General features: G+C 34.8%; 1 protein-coding gene across 3 annotated transcripts; it reads left to right on the top strand.

Moving 5' to 3' along the window:
- LOC128179433 (U2 snRNP-associated SURP motif-containing protein-like) lies at window positions 1-11,236 on the top strand. Of its 3 annotated transcripts, none has more exons than XM_052846844.1 (24): window positions 1-124; window positions 2,180-2,278; window positions 2,459-2,576; window positions 2,814-2,941; window positions 3,115-3,188; window positions 3,279-3,421; window positions 3,533-3,606; window positions 3,828-3,993; window positions 4,135-4,361; window positions 4,820-4,863; window positions 6,153-6,257; window positions 6,365-6,431; window positions 6,614-6,801; window positions 6,914-7,076; window positions 7,245-7,324; window positions 7,411-7,498; window positions 7,619-7,723; window positions 8,018-8,195; window positions 8,965-9,078; window positions 9,310-9,409; window positions 9,504-9,618; window positions 9,724-9,834; window positions 10,114-10,232; window positions 10,459-11,236. In XM_052846844.1, the coding sequence occupies exons 1-24, from the start codon at window positions 56-58 to the stop codon at window positions 10,568-10,570; spliced, it is 2,787 nt and encodes a 928-aa protein (XP_052702804.1). In that variant the 5' UTR covers window positions 1-55; the 3' UTR covers window positions 10,571-11,236. The 3 variants fall into 3 exon arrangements, with proteins under 3 accessions (XP_052702804.1, XP_052702806.1, XP_052702805.1); XM_052846846.1 differs by having other exon boundaries at window positions 8,024-8,195; XM_052846845.1 differs by having other exon boundaries at window positions 2,459-2,570.
- The last annotated feature ends 7,352 nt before the right edge of the window (window positions 11,237-18,588 follow it).

The raw sequence follows: 18,588 nt of genomic DNA on the forward strand, positions 1-18,588 counted from the left end.
TTTTCTAGTCCTTCCGTTTTCTTTTTACACTTTACCAAAAAACACGACGGAATCGATGAAAATGGCGGATAAAAATTTGCCATGGGGCTTGATAAACGACAAAATATCACCAGGATCAGCCAAGGTGGGTTTCAATGCGATAGTTTAACATGGGAAATGTCACATGCATTTCCATAAAGCACGTTTGCAATGTTAAAATTAGAGAATAATGGCGACCCGGCGTGGCGTTAGACATGTTTGTCTACGCAATTCTCTCATTTTTTGCGTTTTGAAGTCAAGACCGTTCATTGCATTAGAAATGTAACAGTTGTCACAGCTATTATTCCGTGAAAAATAGTTCACATCTTTTCCATACATTGTACTGGGTAGATATTTACAATTGACAAGATCTGTTGTTAAAGGGGTTACTGTTATAGCGTCCCATGCATAAGCGCCCCCCCCCCCCCCCCCCAATTTTTTTAGCGCCCCTATTTAGTATTACGTTTCACGAGCTCTCCAAATACATTTCGCGAATGCCCCCAAGTAAAAATTACAAGGTGCATAATAGTTTTGGGGCAAAGTGACCAGCACCTGTAAAAAGAATAGGGGATGTTTCTCTAGAGAAATTTCTCTAGCCCTGACTTTTACTTTCTCTAGCCCTGACTGTATAGATTAGAAATCCTGCACGGAATAAAAAACATCAAATTCTCATCACTCAACCCTTTTGTAATCTTCTTTCCATTTGGAATAAAACTCTCTTTTTCTCTTTTCATTTTCATATTACTTTGTGTCTGCTCTGCCTTTAGCTTTAGATTTATTATTTTCCATTTTTTCCATGGAGAGACTGAAATCAAATAACAACGTCAATATACATTGTAACAATAAGACAGTGTAAGAATTGAAAATAGGTCCTTCAAGTTTGTCTTGGTTCCATAAAATCAATGTTTCTCTGTCATTAAAATATTACAAAAGATACTTTCTTTCATATTATTAGGTAACTTTATTGGATTTATTATTTCATAAAACAAAACGATAAAGAAATCGATGATCAATTGATCAGTTGTTGTAAAGACTTTTCAGCCGAAAAGTCAGTGGGCACCCACCCTTGTATGTATATATATGACAAAAAGATTGACAGACCTCGGTAGTTGTATAGGCATTATAAATAGATTTGAGCAACAATACCAACAACTGTAACATGTTGAATTTTTAAGTATTTTTGAACTCATAGCTTTTGATTATTAGTTCTGTTGTTCAATAGTATTACAATGAGTTTGCTTGAATGACCAACAGAGTGAAATTTTAACACGATCAGTCGGGCTACCATGCTGCAATGTTTATTAGCGCGGACCAAACTTTTACTATCTAGACTGAGTCGGTCGGACGTGCCTTAGTGTTGAGCCCTGTCTATATACACATTATTACCGGTACATCAAAAAGTACTTTAGCAAACAAAGTCTTACAGAATAGTACAGCAGAATATCGTACTCGTATATAAATCTAAAAAAAAACCAAAAAACACCTCCTTTACCAGTATTCAACAATATAGTGTTTCCAAATCCTGGTTAAAAAGTTAATTGAAAGGCACTACACTGATGCTTGTCCATTTGTCAGTTACCTGCCAAAAAAATTGTGGACAATTTATTAAATTTTGCCTGTCACATTATATCCGATAGAACAAGTGCTTTTTATGTGCAGAAATCTCCTGAAAATCAAAAGAATAACAGTTGAAATTTACATAGGTAGTTTAAAGATGTAATCCATAAGTGCATGGAAATCAAACTTCAGTTGCTATATGTATAGTAATTGGGTCACTTTTACCGAAATCAAAGTTCACTAATTCAGTAATTGCATACTACTTGTGATGGATCTTGTGACATTAAATATTGTTAGTTGATTTCACTGTTTTAACCTTTATATTACTGTTTGTTTCATGTGCTGTTTCAATAAAATCACAAGTCAATCAAACAAGTATATAATGGATTTTAATTTAAATCAAACATACTGTAATTTTAAGTTGACAATATAAGATCATTATTGAAAAATTTTCAGAAAAGCAAAATTGATTTTCTGACATATAAATGTTAATTGCACTTGTCAGAATAAACAACATTAAGATTAACGAATTAAAGTTTATATTGAGCACAGACTTAACACAGCTTCTGGATGATGATTTTGAAATATTTCTATTTATTCTTAGACAATATCTGAGAGTAAACTAAAGGCATTTGAAGTTGGAACCATGAATATCGGTAAAAAGTCATTGTCAAAACGAGAGCAAGAGGAACTTAGAAAAAAGGTATGGTAAATAAATTCAGAAATAATGTGTAATTTTGAGACTGTTTCCATCAAAATGAGTGTGTAGTTTGAGCAGAGCTTTAGTGCTTACTGGTTCTGGTATTGGACGTGATATTAACTACTGCTATGTCTCTTGTTGATATTCTTTGATATTACTGGTTTCAATTTTGATTTTCTGCAGCAAGATGAAAAAGCAACAGCAGAAGTTTACAAGGAGTTCGTGGCATCATTTGATGACGCGGGGAAGCTGAACAAGACATGGGTTAAAGGGGGGACATTTAACCCAGAGAAAAGTACAAGTAATAGTCAAAATTAAAGTGTACCTTCATTATTAAAGCCATGAAAAAAAACAAAAATATCACTACATCAGGGTGGGTAGATTATATGTCAGTGAATGTTCGGAGCCAAATATCTTATTTACAAAGGAGTTACTAGTTTTTCAACTTATGGTACACCCTGCTGAAAATTATTGATAATTTAGTACATGTTGTAGTTTCGATGACTATTAAGGCCTTTTTGTCTCCTGATATTTGTAGAGGACAAAGGCGGAGGGAAAACAAAGATCTATAAGCCAACTTCTAAACTTGCTGAGTTGGCATCTACGTTCCAATCTGTGAAAGAGGCCAAGAAACAGGATGATTTTATGGATGATTCACTGAGACCAGTAAGTTTATGAAATAAATGCAAGGCCTGGACATTGAAAATTAGAGTTTGTTTGACCCTTTGTTGATTTTATTTGTTTCCAAAGAAGTAACCAAAGTTTAAATATATTACGATTAAATCAGCTGGCCTATTTAGGACATAAATCTTTATAATATTGATCTTTCATTATTTTAGCCTGTTCCTGGCAAGAAGAAGACTGAATCAAAGAAGAAGAGTAACCTAGAGATTTTTAAGGAAGAGCTAAAGCAGTAAGACTCTGTAGCAGTTGTTGTTAACTTAGATTTGTTGCTTAACTTTGTTGTTTTTTAAGTTTTAATACCATGTCCCTGAATTTCAAGAATGCAACAGGAGAGAGAACAGAGGCACAAAATGAAGAAGATGAGGAACCAGCCCCCTGACCCTGGGATCCTCACACCCCCCATGGAAGATCCCTCTAGGGCCTCCAAGTTTGAACCCATGCCTGCAGACTTTAACATTGCAGGTAATTCCTTAAACACTTGTTTTTATGTCTATGCATAATGTTTCATTTTATTACATGCATACTATTCACCACTTGTATTTTCTTGATGCATTTTGTGCTGTTAATTTATAGATATGAAACTTGGGCCATATGATCCAGTAGATGAAACGACTACAAATATTTATGTTGGAAACATAAACCCCAAGGTATGTGTCCTGTTGTACCAATGATTTGATCGAGCTGAATATCAGTGTTGCAGTTCATTAAGATTATTTTGCCAAAATACTTTTAATCTACCCAAGAATGATATTTTGATCTAACAATAAACGTAAACCTGGTTAGCATAGCCATCTCAGTTTGAGTAAGAAGGATTTTATCTATCCAATGAGTGCAATCTAATTGACTTTGTTGATTGATTGGCTTGTAGATGACAGAGCCTGAGCTCTGTGAGATCTTCGGTCGGTTTGGTCCCCTGGCCAGCGTGAAGATCATGTGGCCCCGCACAGACGAGGAGAGAAGCAGGGGACGAAATTGTGGTTTTGTGGCTTTCATGAATAGAAAGGATGGAGAAAGAGCTCTCAATGCATTAAAAGGTCAGTAATGGATATTAATTGTATAAATATTAGCTGTACATGTGCTAGTATCACATTAATTTCATCTGCTCATCTTTTCAAGTTTGATAATATTCGTTGATTTTACCAACTGTTGAAATTATGCCTTTGATTTTCCAAAAGGCAAAGATATTATGCAGTATGAGATGAAGTTAGGGTGGGGTAAGGCTGTGCCTATCCCTCCCCATCCAAAATACATCCCCCCGGCTTTAGCAGAGATGACCCAGCCCCCACCCCCCTCAGGATTACCATTTAATGCCCAGCCCTCGAGAGGAAGGGATCGCAGAGGAAAAGGCCTGGGAAAAGTCCCTCCCCCACTGGGCCGAGAGGAGGAGGAGGGTGGAGAAAAGGTAATAACCAACAAATGCAGCTCTGATATAAACTGTTAAATGTTTAGAGAATAAAACTATTGTTTTATGTAATGTAGATATTGTTATCAGTTGTCGTGTATATTTTTGGAGCCCTGGAGCAATTTTCTAAATCTAAATTACAACCTGAATACATGTACATGTATGTTAGCTTCATAGCTTTTCCGTGCATGAATATTTAGAAATACTTATCATAGAAATTGTCTGTAAACAAGTTTCAAAATTGATCTATGGTAGGTATGCATTTTCTTTCCTGTTTTTTTTTTTTTCATTTATTTATTGATTTATTTTGCAAGTAATTAACAATTATAAGTATTTTGGCTAGGTAGTTTAAGGATAGTTTAAGAAAAAATGTTGAGATTACTTTGAAATTAACATGATGTAGCTAGCAACCATACTTAACACGACTTAATTTGGTTTTTCAACTGCGATTTCTCCAGAGTTTAGCCAACGCTGTTGTCAAGGTGGTTATCCCTACAGAAAGGTATCTATTCTTAGTTTGTATGCATATTTCGGTCTAAGAAATGCAAGGTTTACAACTAGAGTTAGGGCTGGTTAGGCATAAACCACCACTGGCCGGAGGAGAAAGGGATCTAAAGAAGAAACGTAGTCTCCCCAGCTGAAAACCACCACCCAGAAACAAAAACACAGGTGTGGAGAAAAGAGTCGCATAACTTTTGATAATAAATAAAGTGAAAGGATTGAAAACTATTTGTACATTTATTTTCTCTACAAAAGTCAATTGATGTCATGGCGACTGAACTTCTTATATTAGTAGAAACCACATTATTAAATTTTTAATTGGTAAAGGTTTTTATGTGATTTTTTTTTTTTAACAGTTTGATATGCAAATGAAGTAAATATCTCAAATGTATATGTAAATCCTTTCAAATTCAGTGAACTGTATCTTTGATTCTATAAGTATGTACATGTACAAATAGAAGACTTATGTTTGATGTTGAGTGTATTAAGTGAAGAGTGGATTTTATAATTTATTTATATGTTATTCATAATGTCGGAGATATGTGATGTACATTGCGAGCAATAATCATGACGGTAGGATTATTGGGGTTATTTTTAATCTAATTTACCCATGATAATTATGATAAATCCATGGATTAAAGATCAAACTCATACACAAAATAAATCTCTGTATAAGGAAAATGAAGCTTTTTTCATGTAGATTCAATCAGATATAGAAATGATGAATGTCTTTTTTTCTGTACAGGCATGTTAATGTGAAGTAGTAACAGTTTATATTGTCACTGTAACCAAACCATTTCATTTTTTACTTACAATTTTTTCGACACCTTGTGAAATGCCAAGGAAGTTCTCAACTAGTTCTGTATTTTTGGGGGGATGTGGATATTGATTGTCTGGTAACAGAATGATGCTACTTAGGTTGCTGTGAAATATTTTTCTAATTTTCATGTTAGTTAGATTGAAGATATAAGCAGGGATTTCCAAAACTTTGAAATAGTCAGGAATCCAATGGAATTCATGGCTTCTTCCTAATTGTAGTACAGTTGTTACGACTGAAGATAATAATTTTTTACATTCCACAAGATTGTCATTTTTTGATACTTACATTGTTATAATACTAATTTAATTGAAAGATCTTAAATCAACCATTCTTTTTCTTTAAAAGAAAAAAAATTCTAATTTTTGGGCAAAAATTCAGAGATTTAAATCTCAGTCAATTGAAAATGAAAGATGAAATTGGGGGTTCTTGCCCGTGAAAAGGTTGCGAATTTGTTTTTGATCTCTTCACAGAAACCTGCTGATCCTGATTCATCGCATGATCGAGTTCGTCGTGCGCGAGGGTCCCATGTTTGAGGCCATGATCATGAACAGAGAACTCAAGAACCCACAGTTTAGGTTTGTATTATATCCATGTAGTCAGAATACAAATTTTAAGGAAAAAAAATGATATAACATGTACATGTAAATATAAGTTTAACCATTGAAAGTCTACTTTTTTTCAGATTTCTATTTGACAACATGAGTCCAGCACATACCTACTACAGATGGAAGCTATTTAGCATTCTACAGGTAAATCTTGCAAAATTTTTACATTTTACAGGTAAATCTTCATAATTGTGACCACTAAGTATATGAAACTAATGGTTATGTAATCACTAATGCATGTGGATCCATTCTATCATAACATAATGTTGCACATTAATCTAATAATACAAAAGGTGTACGTCATTCTGCATGTGTTTTGATTTCAGGGAGATTCCCCATACAAATGGAGGACAGAGGAGTTCCGAATGTTCAAGGGGGGATCCCTGTGGAAGCCACCGCCTATGAACCCATACACACAGGGCATGCCAGAGGAACTGGTACAAGAAGACTATATGGAGAAAGTGGTCGAACAACAGACTCCCTCAGGGCCCAAAAAGGGGCAACTTACAGACAGGTGAGAGGGACAAAGCATTTGTAATATTCTATTTCATTTCTATTTTTGCCAGTCAAAGAGATATTTTAGGATACATAGACACTTATTTCAAATTTATCAATGTCTTTAAAAGTCAAAGGGATAGACTAGAGGACATGCTGAGAGAATTGACCCCGGAGAGAACAAAGGTTGGAGATGCCATGGTGTGGTGTTTAGATCACGCTGAGTCGGCAGAGGAGATCGTTGAGTGCATCACAGAGTCACTGTCCATTCTACAGACACCAATACCTAAAAAGGTAAGAATAATAAAAAAAAAAAATCAGCTATCAAATCAGCCACACTGTTTATTCTATAGATGCCCCTTTCATAACAAAGCAAAGCAGAAGTAAAAGCCTTCGAATTATCTCAATGGGAATTAAGTGTCATAAAATGTACAGAATTATAAGCAAGTTTTTGTATCACAGATTGCCCGGCTGTTCCTGGTGTCGGACATCCTGTTTAACAGCAGTGCCAAGGTTCCCAATGCTTCCTTCTTCAGGAGGTGGTAAGTACCATCTACATTCACCATAGAAATCAAAAACACAAAAAACTCTGACTCTGAATATCTTATTGTATATTTTCCTGTTACAGTTTTCAGCATAAACTTCAAGACATATTTAAAGATGTCCATGAAACCTATGCAGGCATTGATGGACGGCTAAAAGCAGAGCAGTTCAAGGTACAACAAAATATGTCTGAAAACTTAGTAGACCTAGAAGACCTTGAAGTAATCGTGTTCTGTGTTTTCTTATAATGTAAAGTTTGATGTCTAAAAAATTGTTCATAAAATCTTCCACAGCAAAAAGTAATGTCTTGTTTCCGAGCTTGGGAAGACTGGGCAATTTATCCTAACGATTTCCTGATCAACTTACAAAATGTTTTCTTAGGACTCATTCCTTCAAAGGTAGGTTGTTAATACATTTGCATTGACTGAATGGTTTCTATTGGCTATCTTTTGAGCTCTGTTTGAAAATTCATCCCATCAGAATTTCCTAAAAATTTTTAACTTTTACAAGGAAATGTAAAATAGAATCTAGTTGGAAATCCCAAACTTTTGTTATGTCCATTGAATTGCACCATCTGTAATGGACCTAAACTGGTTTTACTGTTTTATTCATATTATTCATGGGCAAGTGAATTCAGTGTCTAACCATGTTCACCTTGTGGACAATGTAAGTGACACAATCAATGTTTGTAGTTACAGATGGAGGATGAAGACATTCGGCATGAGTCAGACATTGATGGAGCTCCCATTGAAGATCTGGATGGTCTTCCTCTGGACTCCAAGGAGGTGGAAATCAAGACCATTGATGGCAAACCCCTGGTGGAGGATGTGGATGGGGACAGTTACACGGAAGAATTAGACGGAGCACCTTGTAAGTGGATAAATCCACAATACTTAGTGCCTACATGTAGCAAATGGCAGAGTTTATAATACCGAGCACTTTTCAAGTAGCAGAAGTTTATAGTACTTAGCTCTTTGCAGTTAGTGGAAGTTTGTGATACTTAGCAGTTTGAAAGTAGTGGAAGTTTGTAATAATTAGCACTTTGAAAGTAGTGGAAGTTTATAATGCTTAACTCCTTGCAAGTAGAGGAAGTTTATAATACATGTACAGTTGAGCTTCGATATCTCAATCACTGATACCTCGAAGATAATGGATATGTCAAAGTGATTTGTAAGTCCCAACAACTTTTTTTTTAAGTATTTTACCCTCGATATCTCGAATACTCGGATATCTCAAATTTTATAAACAGTCCCATCTAGTTAGAGATAATGAATTTTGACTGTACTTTGAACTTTGCAAGTAGTGGAAGTTTATAAAACTTGGAACTTTGCATGTAGCAGAAAATTACAATACCTAGCACCTAGCAAGTGGGAGAAAGTAGATTACTTTGTATGCCATTGATATCAAGATATCATCAGAGAACTACTAATTTAAGCATAACTGAGATTTGACATTGGAGATGCAAAAATAAGTGGTATGCCAGAATCAATTTTAGAGTTGATTTAGTAAAGAAAGTTAAAACAGAATGACAGCCTATTTTCATGCAATACCTGTCATTTAATATGTTCCATATCTCTAATGGATACTCTGAATTTTAGTCATGTTTCTCTGTAAATATACACACAATTGATGCTTTTAGTGGAAGACATTGATGGAAGTGTAATGGAACCAGAAAAAGAGAGGTCTCCTCCCCAGCCCAGGTTTGCCAGCTCAAAATGGGAGACAGTTGATGAAGCCGAGTTAGAGGCTCAAGGTAATGTGTACTGAAGAAGGCACTACATGTATTTGAGTCAAAATATGCAAAGGCTTATTAGAAAATTTATGGAAGTCTTTACAATTGTAGAGTACATGTATATACTATTCATAATATATATATTATTTATATGATCAGCTTACTGCTTTTTTCAGTTTAATTTTAAATATGCTCTCAGCAATTGATTGACAGCATATTGAATTAAATGTATAAATTATTGTATATCTGTAGCTATGACAACATCCAAGTGGGACTTGTTGGATCAACAGGATGAGGAAAGAGAAGATACGCAGTCATCTAAAATCGAGGAGTCGGAGGATATCGACGGAGCGTGAGTAGTGCTTAAATTATTAGTGGTTAATGTGAATCAACACACAGAGCCACTGGCAGTGTTTAGCTTCAATCATAATGATTTTTATCCACAGACCTTTAGAAGATGAAGGGGCCTACTCTGACAATGATGACGATTTCAGTAAAAGTTTTGATGGCTCCAAGCAAGAAATGACAGAGGAGAGGAGAGCGAAACTAAGAGAAATAGAGGTAAGGTAGAGGATAGACAGAGAGGGAAACACAAAAATCACTGTTGTCATGTTATATGCAGTTGTAACTAATTGTAATTTGTTGTGTTTGATTCCTTCTTCTCAGCTCAAAGTGATGAAATACCAGGATGAGATAGAGAGTGGAAAGAGATCTCGGAAATCTCACATGAATATCTCACAACAGGTTGAACACTACAGAAAGAAACTTTTACAAAAAGTAAGTCTCTCTTTTTTCTGCAAGCATATAATCCTTCTCAGAATTTTAAATGCTTAGGAAAGGCAAAATATTATTTTCTCAGGAAGAGTAGAGAAACATACAAGTATTTTTGATATATCTGTGGCCACAAGTATTAATACTGTATATTTAATACTGATTGCCAGTTTGAATTTTTAAATTTTATTGATTACTTTTTCTGTGATTTTGAAAAACTGTTCCTTGTGGAAGAGAGATTTAGCATACCGGTAAATTTAAGTTGGTATTGTTTCTGTTTTACAGGAAGTGCTAGATTCTCCCGGTGGAAAGGAGAGGAAGCGGCATCGATCCCGGTCATATTCTCCGGACTCCAAGTCATACTCCACGAGTCCAAAACGCAGCTCATCTAAAAGATCTCGAAGGTAAGAACAACATAAAGATTTAGATCTTAAAAAGGAAGTAAAAAAGCATTTGCATACACTCGAAAATTTATTCTAATTTGCGAATCGTGACAAAATTTTGAATGAAACTTTATTAATTGCAATTAATACATCACAATCATAGATAAAGAAGTTATCAATTTATTTCTTATATAAATAAATGTATTATTTAAAAACAAAAACTTGACATCCTTTTATTTTGTTTCAGTCCTAAAAGGTCACGGAGATCTAGATCAAGGTCACCTCACAAACGCTCATTATCAAGAAGCCCTAGTCGCCATCGTAGGAAAAGCAAGAAAAATAAACATAGTAGAGACTAACAAATATCACCCATCCCATCATGCATTGTAATTACCCATTCATTGTTGTCTATCATTTCTATGCATTAGTAACAGGTGTTCTGTAAGATTTTGACTTTTTTCTTGCAATACTATTTGTTTTTGATCAAGATGTGTCCTCTGCAAGAAAATTAACAAGTAATTTGGTAGTTTAGAAACCAAGTAATTGAAAAGATGTCAAATTGATATGCTTTATAAGACATTTTTATTTTGACATTTCTTTTAATACAAAAGGAAAGCATGTTGGTGCTCTTCCAAAGATGAAAATAATCATGAGATCATTAACCATAAAACCTGAAACAAACTACTTACAGAATGACATTGATGAATGTGTATGCTTTCTGAGTGATCTTTGAACATTCAGCAATGGGCATTAAATGAGTACAAATGAAATATGAATAGCAGGAAGACTATGAAACTAAGAGAATGAGTGCAATTCTGAGAGCGTTTTTCGTTGGTAGTGGCTGCTGTACCATTCAAGATGATAGAACCCTTTCTCTCTGTCTTGTTGCTGAGATATTGCAGTGGGATATCTGTATTTGTATCATAATTTATGCATGTAAATAAGAAATCAAATTGTAAATACTGAATGACACAATTCTTGAGATATATCTAATACTGTGAGTAATAAATCAGGAGAACAAATCATTGATTGTTGTTGTGATGGACCAACCTACTCGATGATTGTTGTAAGATACAAATTAAATTGGTAAGAATTCCATAAATTTATATTCAATGATGGTATTCCTAATTCCATGGATTTTACGCTTGTTTAAACTACATGTATGTAAGAAAATATGTGTTGTGGTGTTAAAACTTGATTGCAGAAATTCATCGTCTATAATGACTCCCCGTGCTTTTTGCACCTTGTATAGGCCAACATTTCATATACCAGGTAGATAACTACAATGCACCACGATAGCAGAGCCCCAAAGTCCTTATTTTATTATTAGGACTACTGAGTATATTGTTTATAAACTTTTAATTTAAAAGTATACTTGTTGATAATCCGAAAACAATCCGAACTCCTTAATATTTTGAGGAAGACTATTACTACAGATGTGATTGGGCAAGAATATCGTGGAGATAATATGTCAAAATGACCTTGTTTAAAAATGACCTTGTTTACAACAAAATTGAATCATACACTTGTATTCCTGTTTATTGCAAACTGGTCTTTGATTCACGTTTCCTCTCTTACTTCATTGTATTGGTGTGTAAATAGCTATAAAGCTTTTGTTGTCCAAAAATAATATGAGAGTTAATTTTCCTGTTTACTATAACGAGCATTGTAAGCAAAAACTATAGTTTTATACTGATAAACAACAATTGTGAAGTATAGTGTCAAATAACCACCCCACCCCAGGCAATTGTCACGTTCACAATCTTGTTTACGGATGCCGTTATTGGGTTGGTTGATATAATACTATTTTTCTATCGGACAGTGTACATTACCAGTATACAATTATTGCCGTTTTTGAGGCCATTACGATGATTTAGCTACCCGAGAAGTACAATTTTCACCGAACCGGATGCCTTTACATTTAAATGACCGATTCATGAAGAGAAATAAGGAACTTTATATCAAACCATCAAAATTATTTATTGTTTCAAATATTGTCTAGTTTTCTTTTCATTACATGTAATTTTGTAGACATAACAGATGTTTACATTCCAACGGTTTCCTATACAAAAGACAAGTCACTATTTTAACAGAGTCTTCCACAACTGGAACCTGAAAATGAATTTTTATAATTTTCAAGAAAGTACACGTATGCATGTGTGCATGCAACAAAATCATCATTCATTTGGCTCACTAACCCTTGGTTCACAGCATAAATTATCAAGGTCATTTTATGATTAAAATAAAAAAAAAAAACAATATTTACGTGTACGTGCTTCTATACGCGTTTTTAAGGAAAAATGTATTAAGACCAAACAGGGAAGTTTAATGAAATAAACAGGTATGGCAACACTAGTATATAAATAAATTGACCGAAGAAAAATGCTACAGAAAGCCCAACTGCTTTCAGCAGGCTTATGATTAGAGACCTGCGTTGGTTTTTCGAATTGTACTTCAGTATAGCTGCTTGATATATCCGACTGGAAATCATAGAAACAAAATTAATTGTAATATTCCACAAGTTAACGCCTACGAAGAATGCAGTTAATAATTCAACTGTTCCTATTCATATCATTTTTGTCGGACATTTTTGCTCAAAATGTTACCACGGAAACTAGATCAACTCCTTCTGCCAACAAAGCCTGTAGCCTTGTCGTTCTTGGCAAGAATACCAAACAAAAATTTGACGAGAAATTCAACATGAAAGACACGATGATGTTAAAGGTCCAGTTTAGTTTTGAGAATGCATCAAAAGGAGTTTTCGCCGGTCTAGCCAACACAGACATTTTTCTACCTCTCGCATGGACCAAAACGAAAAAACCTGAAGGAAGAGGTTTGCTTCTTCTGAAGGAGGAGTTAATATCTTTCCCTTTTTCAACCCTGAGTTATGGGGTGGAAAACTTTGCTGTGGATATAACTGAGAGTCCTCCTAACTGTTTTTTCTTAGAAAACCTAAATGTCACTCATCTTCAGACTATGCTGATGAACTTAGTGTTGGGAAATCTCGATTCCACAAACAAAGATGAAAGTCCCAATGGCCAGAGTGCGTGCAATCAGCATATAAAAGACAACGGAAAAGGAGTGGCGGAGTTTGACTATGTTTGCTGTCAGAAAGATGATAATGGCGAAGTAAGTTGCTCTGAGTTGTCAGAAGATGTGTGGCTCACTCTATTCTTTCACGTTATGGTATTTATTAGCGTCATAGTTGTGCTATACAGTCCACTGTTGGTTCCAGAACACTGGTACCGTGAGAAATACACAAATCTAGTGTACAAACATGAGCTTAAAGAACAATTCAAACTTAAAATCCTAATATCAGCTAAACCGCCGACGGATGTCAATATTCGAAGTGAGAAAATAATCATTCTTAAAGATATTAAAGATGATCCTGATATACCAATATTCAAAGAGAAAATTGACAAGTTAGAAGAAAACCATGTATACACAATTGCAATTTCCAAACTACTTTTCAAAATAAAAGCGGATCGCCTAGTCTCTGCCAACTATGCCCCCGTAGGAGTATTCAAGACATTATATGACACAATAGTCCATTGCCAAGTTCGACAACGTTATGCAGTCAGAGATTGCTGCCACAGCAACATGTTTGGTATTTTTAGACCATGTCGGAAAACTGTACAGTGGCATGAATGCCTGCAAAAGTTAATGCTGCTCTGTATCCTGCCTGTGTTTGCAGCCCCTTGGATACTCCGAATCTATTTTTATTACGTATATGAAGATATCCAACGAACACAGAAAACCGCTGCAGCAGGGTCTAAAAATCTAGAGCCAAATTATCCAGGCAACCTTTTGGCTTACTTAAATCCAGTTCATGGACTATTCGTGTTCTGCTATGCTGTACTAGCTATTGATGCTCTCTTATTTGGGATTCTTCGGAAGAAATTGACAGAGCGATCTCGATACATAATAAGGCAGTGCTTCAGGGATATGCGAGGCACGAACCGATCGAAAGCATTCGGATACAGCATATTCACGCTCCTTATTCCCATTAAGAAATTCGGGATATTTTCCCTTTTCGTTGCCTGGATCTACTGGCTGATTGCTTTTCCGGTCCTGTTGCTGGTCATTGCCTTCTACTTCATGCCGATGGTCAACATAATATGTCGCCTTCTTTTCACTTTCCTTGAGACTATACTTCCATTGCAAAAGTGCTTCTTACCATTAGTAGATGCTTACCACCGCCTGTACAAAGAGGAGTTTTCTTTTCCTATGCCCATATTTGTAGAAGATCATCCAGGTACACCCAAAAAGCCCATCCTGGCAAGTGATAAAGTCCTGGATATGTTAATCACTCTGCTGCTGATTATTTCACTGGTCTCGTTCACAACACTAGCTCTAGAGTTTCTGATTGTATTTGTGGAATACATCTTGTATCAACTGGTTGGACTGGTATTGAACTGGGGCCCCTTGTCTGCGCTTGTTGGACTAGCTCTCATCTCGGTCCTGTATGCCATAAGGTGCTTTAGAAGCGTAACTAAAAAGTATCTTGCTTTTAATGAAAAACTGATACCATATCTAAAATCAAAAGCTGGAAAAGATATTGAATCAGTCGAAAAGAAAACCCCAAATGAACAGGGAAACTGTGCATTTCAGATCGATGAAAATTCCGATTCTAAATATAACCTTCAGTTGTCTGTTCAGAACTCACATTTACAATGGAACATGCCTCGAGTTGTACTCTTCCTAGACAAAACTGATAGAACGTACATCACTGAGAAATTTTTCTTTAAGGCCTCCAAAATGCCAAACGCTGGATGTCCTGGTAGTCTAATGGCAAACCTGTTTTCCGCATTCTGCGACTTAATTGTTATTCTCCTTTTTCTGCTTTTCGTTCTCTTGGTTATTGTGGCGTTTGGTGATAAGTACGAAGTGTCGCACATTAATCAGGCGATATTTGCAGCAGCTGCAGGAATTTTGCCATATGTCTTTGACAAAATCCTCTTCAAAAAGCGTCCTGATTTTGAGTTGGATACTACCAGTCCAAAATTTAAAAACGCTCTTGATGAACTTGTCGACGACCATATCGAACACGCCTTTGTCTATGATATCGAACCTGCTGATGAGATAAAAGAAAGCTCCGACCAATCTCAAGTGGATCTTCTTATTCTCACAGCTGAAAAGAAAGAAAGGGCATCGCTTCTCTTGGCACATATTGTTTGAATCTTTGTTTGGTAAGGTACATAAAACATGTTATATTTTTAAAATTGAATAACTGTTTACTGTTTACTGGTTTGCAGTGTTTTCTTTTTACGAGTCTTGAAACAATTTTCTAATAGTTTCGTGCTTTAGCTTTTATGGGTGTTTGATTACATTTACAGACTCAAATACTATTATGCATTTATTTTGAACAATAGATAATTATGCAATTGCCGGTATATCATTCACGCAATGCTTATATATAATTATATGTATATAAATTAATTAATGACAAATGTACATGATTTTTCGATTCAATGTAATGTATGTGTATCTTTCAAAAGATGGAAGTATATTATAATAAAAAATATGTGTAGTCAATTAAGTGAAATCACGTTTCATATGCTTACATGTGAGTCTTATTTGAAATTATAATATGTTTACATGCAGATGTACATTTATGATATTCCCAATTATTTGGGATCGTAGCGCTGACAACCTTGTGTACGATATTAAATCTGTGTTGTAATCCTTGTCTTATTTCAAATCATTCCGGTAAACAAAGTATTACTAGCAAAGGAGTGACCATTCCTTAACAGACGTGTCACGTTTACACACTTATTTACGGAAGTCGTTCACACTTGGCTATCCGTATCACCGAGTAGGATTGTTTTCAATTCATTTCAACGGGTTCGATATGTATAGCGAGTACGTATTGTTATTTGATAAGTACTGTATACAGGGTTATTTTCGCCCTGTGTTATTTTCGCCCGACTTCACTTGCAAACGGTTTCACCCCGTCTTGAATTCGCCCAGACAAAGGTTTCTTTAAAGGGAGATAACTTAAGACCTGGGAATTCGCCCAGTCTTAAATTAGCCCGCTGACAACGAGGGCGAAAAGGGCGAAAATAAAACGGGGGCGAATATTTCCCTGTATACTATACTTCATACACTGTAGAAAGAAATTGAATATCAACAGGCTTAGCCTGTCTAATAGTAAAATAATCAATATGTATTTACGCTGCATATATAAACACAACTTATTTAGCGTGTAGATTGAAAAAAAGTTATAAAGTTATACTGTAGACGTACTTTTGTCCGCGTGGTATTAATTTACGCTATGAACGCGGGCACAAATTTTCCGCGGAATTTTTTCCCAGCGTACTTAAAGTGCATTTTGGAATGAAATTTTGGAATTGCATTACATGAATAAGGATAATCGGAAATTACTACATTATATAACACTTGCATATACCACCATATTGCGTGTACCCAATGTATATCGTTTTTATCTTTGCAAATTGTCAAACAAATTTGTATTGAGAATTCAAATAATAAATAATTTAATCTCCTAAAGATTTGAATTTCCTGTAAATTTACTTGTATGAAATTTAAACATCTCCCAGCTTGAGATAACGGCGCATGTCAGACGACAAATAGCCCCAAGCGGGTCTGTCTTTCAAAGACCCAATTAACTACACGCTAAGATCCGTGTTTTTACTGCAATTTTTAGATTCCTTTGTGTTCTGACTTTTAATTGATAAAACTGATCAACTCATAATTTAAACGACATGTGAACCAATAAATTCAATTTATTTGGCTTTAAAAATACGACATGCATATAAACGGATGGGTTGGGTAAATATTTATCATGTGGTGTTTCACAAGACAATTTTAGCCAGCGTCGTAACATCTTGACGGCTAATTAATGACTACCGACCAGTGCACAACCGATAATTACTGTTCACTGTGAACAGTTCTTACAATTTAAGTCCAAAGTTGGACAAATTCTAGGTAATGAAAATCGCTCAGGACTAAATCTAATAATAATTATTCAAATGATTTTTTTTTTCATTCAAAGAATCCGCGTAAATTTTTACCTGCGGATTAAATTGATATTGTGATTCCGCGGAATTATGACCCCGTGGAAAAAAATACGTCTACAGCAAGTTAAAGTTAAAAAAAAAGAATACAAAATCAAGCATGGTTAATTCAAAAATAGCTGCAACCATATGATAACATTAAATCTAATATGTAGAAAATAGGCGAGACATTCATCAATATTTATTGCTATAAAGAAAATGAGGGAAACATATACACTTGTACATCTTAAAATGGATTATTTAAATCTGCAAAACAATACCTTAAAGTAAACTAATTAAGTGTTTTTGATTCATTTCGTACAATTAACACGGAATTTACGAAAGCTGACTCACTTGAACTAAAGTTTTGTATTTTAAATATATTTATTAATAGTAACGCAATATATTATTGAAGATTTCAATATTAAATACACCTGAGACGTTTGTATGAGATATCAAATATAAAATGCAACAAACCTCTTATGCAAACATTATATTTCCAAAACAAAAATCCCGATACTCAATCCCTACAGACATGAATTTTAATAACAAAAGCATTTCCTTAATATTTCAAATTTTTTAGCGTATGAGGTAGGTGAATGGTTCAAAATCATATCAAACCAGAGAAATTGTGGCCATAAAATGCCATTTATTATCTGGGAATGCATAAAGTACGATTTGTTTTTCGTCAGGAGGGAAAAAAAAGGGGGGGGGGGGTGGGGTGGACTTGATGATAGTTAACTTTGAAATCGGGGAACCTCCGCGTCATATGTATTATTTATTCTTACTTGACTATAGTACTATTGGAAAAGAATGAACATTTAAAGACAGCGTGGGATTTAAAAGACATTTTGCATGTTTTTTCCTTGCACATGATCAACTTGGATTACAGCACGTATCATATTCTCCAATTTTTTCTCGCAGCGAACATTATCTTGAATTTACATATCAAAAAAATGAATAAAGATGCGTTTTGCCGACCCATTCCCCAACTTTTTGGGGAGCATGTATATAATTGAAGGGAAAGGAAAGAAATTAACATTGAAAACTGAATTTTAAGACAATTCTCTCTATAAACAAAACTTATTTAGATTGCAGGTCAAGAGACATACACTATTTAACTAAAGCTATTTTATTCGAAATATTTCACTACACATACTTTTTTTTGTTTTTTTTTTAAATATTCTGTAATAGCCTCTTTTTTATCAGTACACTAGAAAATAAATTATTTTACCTTATAGAAAAATCAATAAATAATGTTGGGCGGGTTATATTCTTATATCATATACCTAGTAGTGTATCAGCCCTGATACACGCGTTTTGGACTAGGTGAGACAGCAACTGCAAGCTAGGGCTGTATC

The sequence above is a fragment of the Crassostrea angulata genome, chromosome 4 (assembly GCF_025612915.1).
Source record: "Crassostrea angulata isolate pt1a10 chromosome 4, ASM2561291v2, whole genome shotgun sequence".
In the NCBI taxonomy this organism is placed as follows: Eukaryota; Metazoa; Mollusca; class Bivalvia; order Ostreida; family Ostreidae; genus Magallana; species Magallana angulata.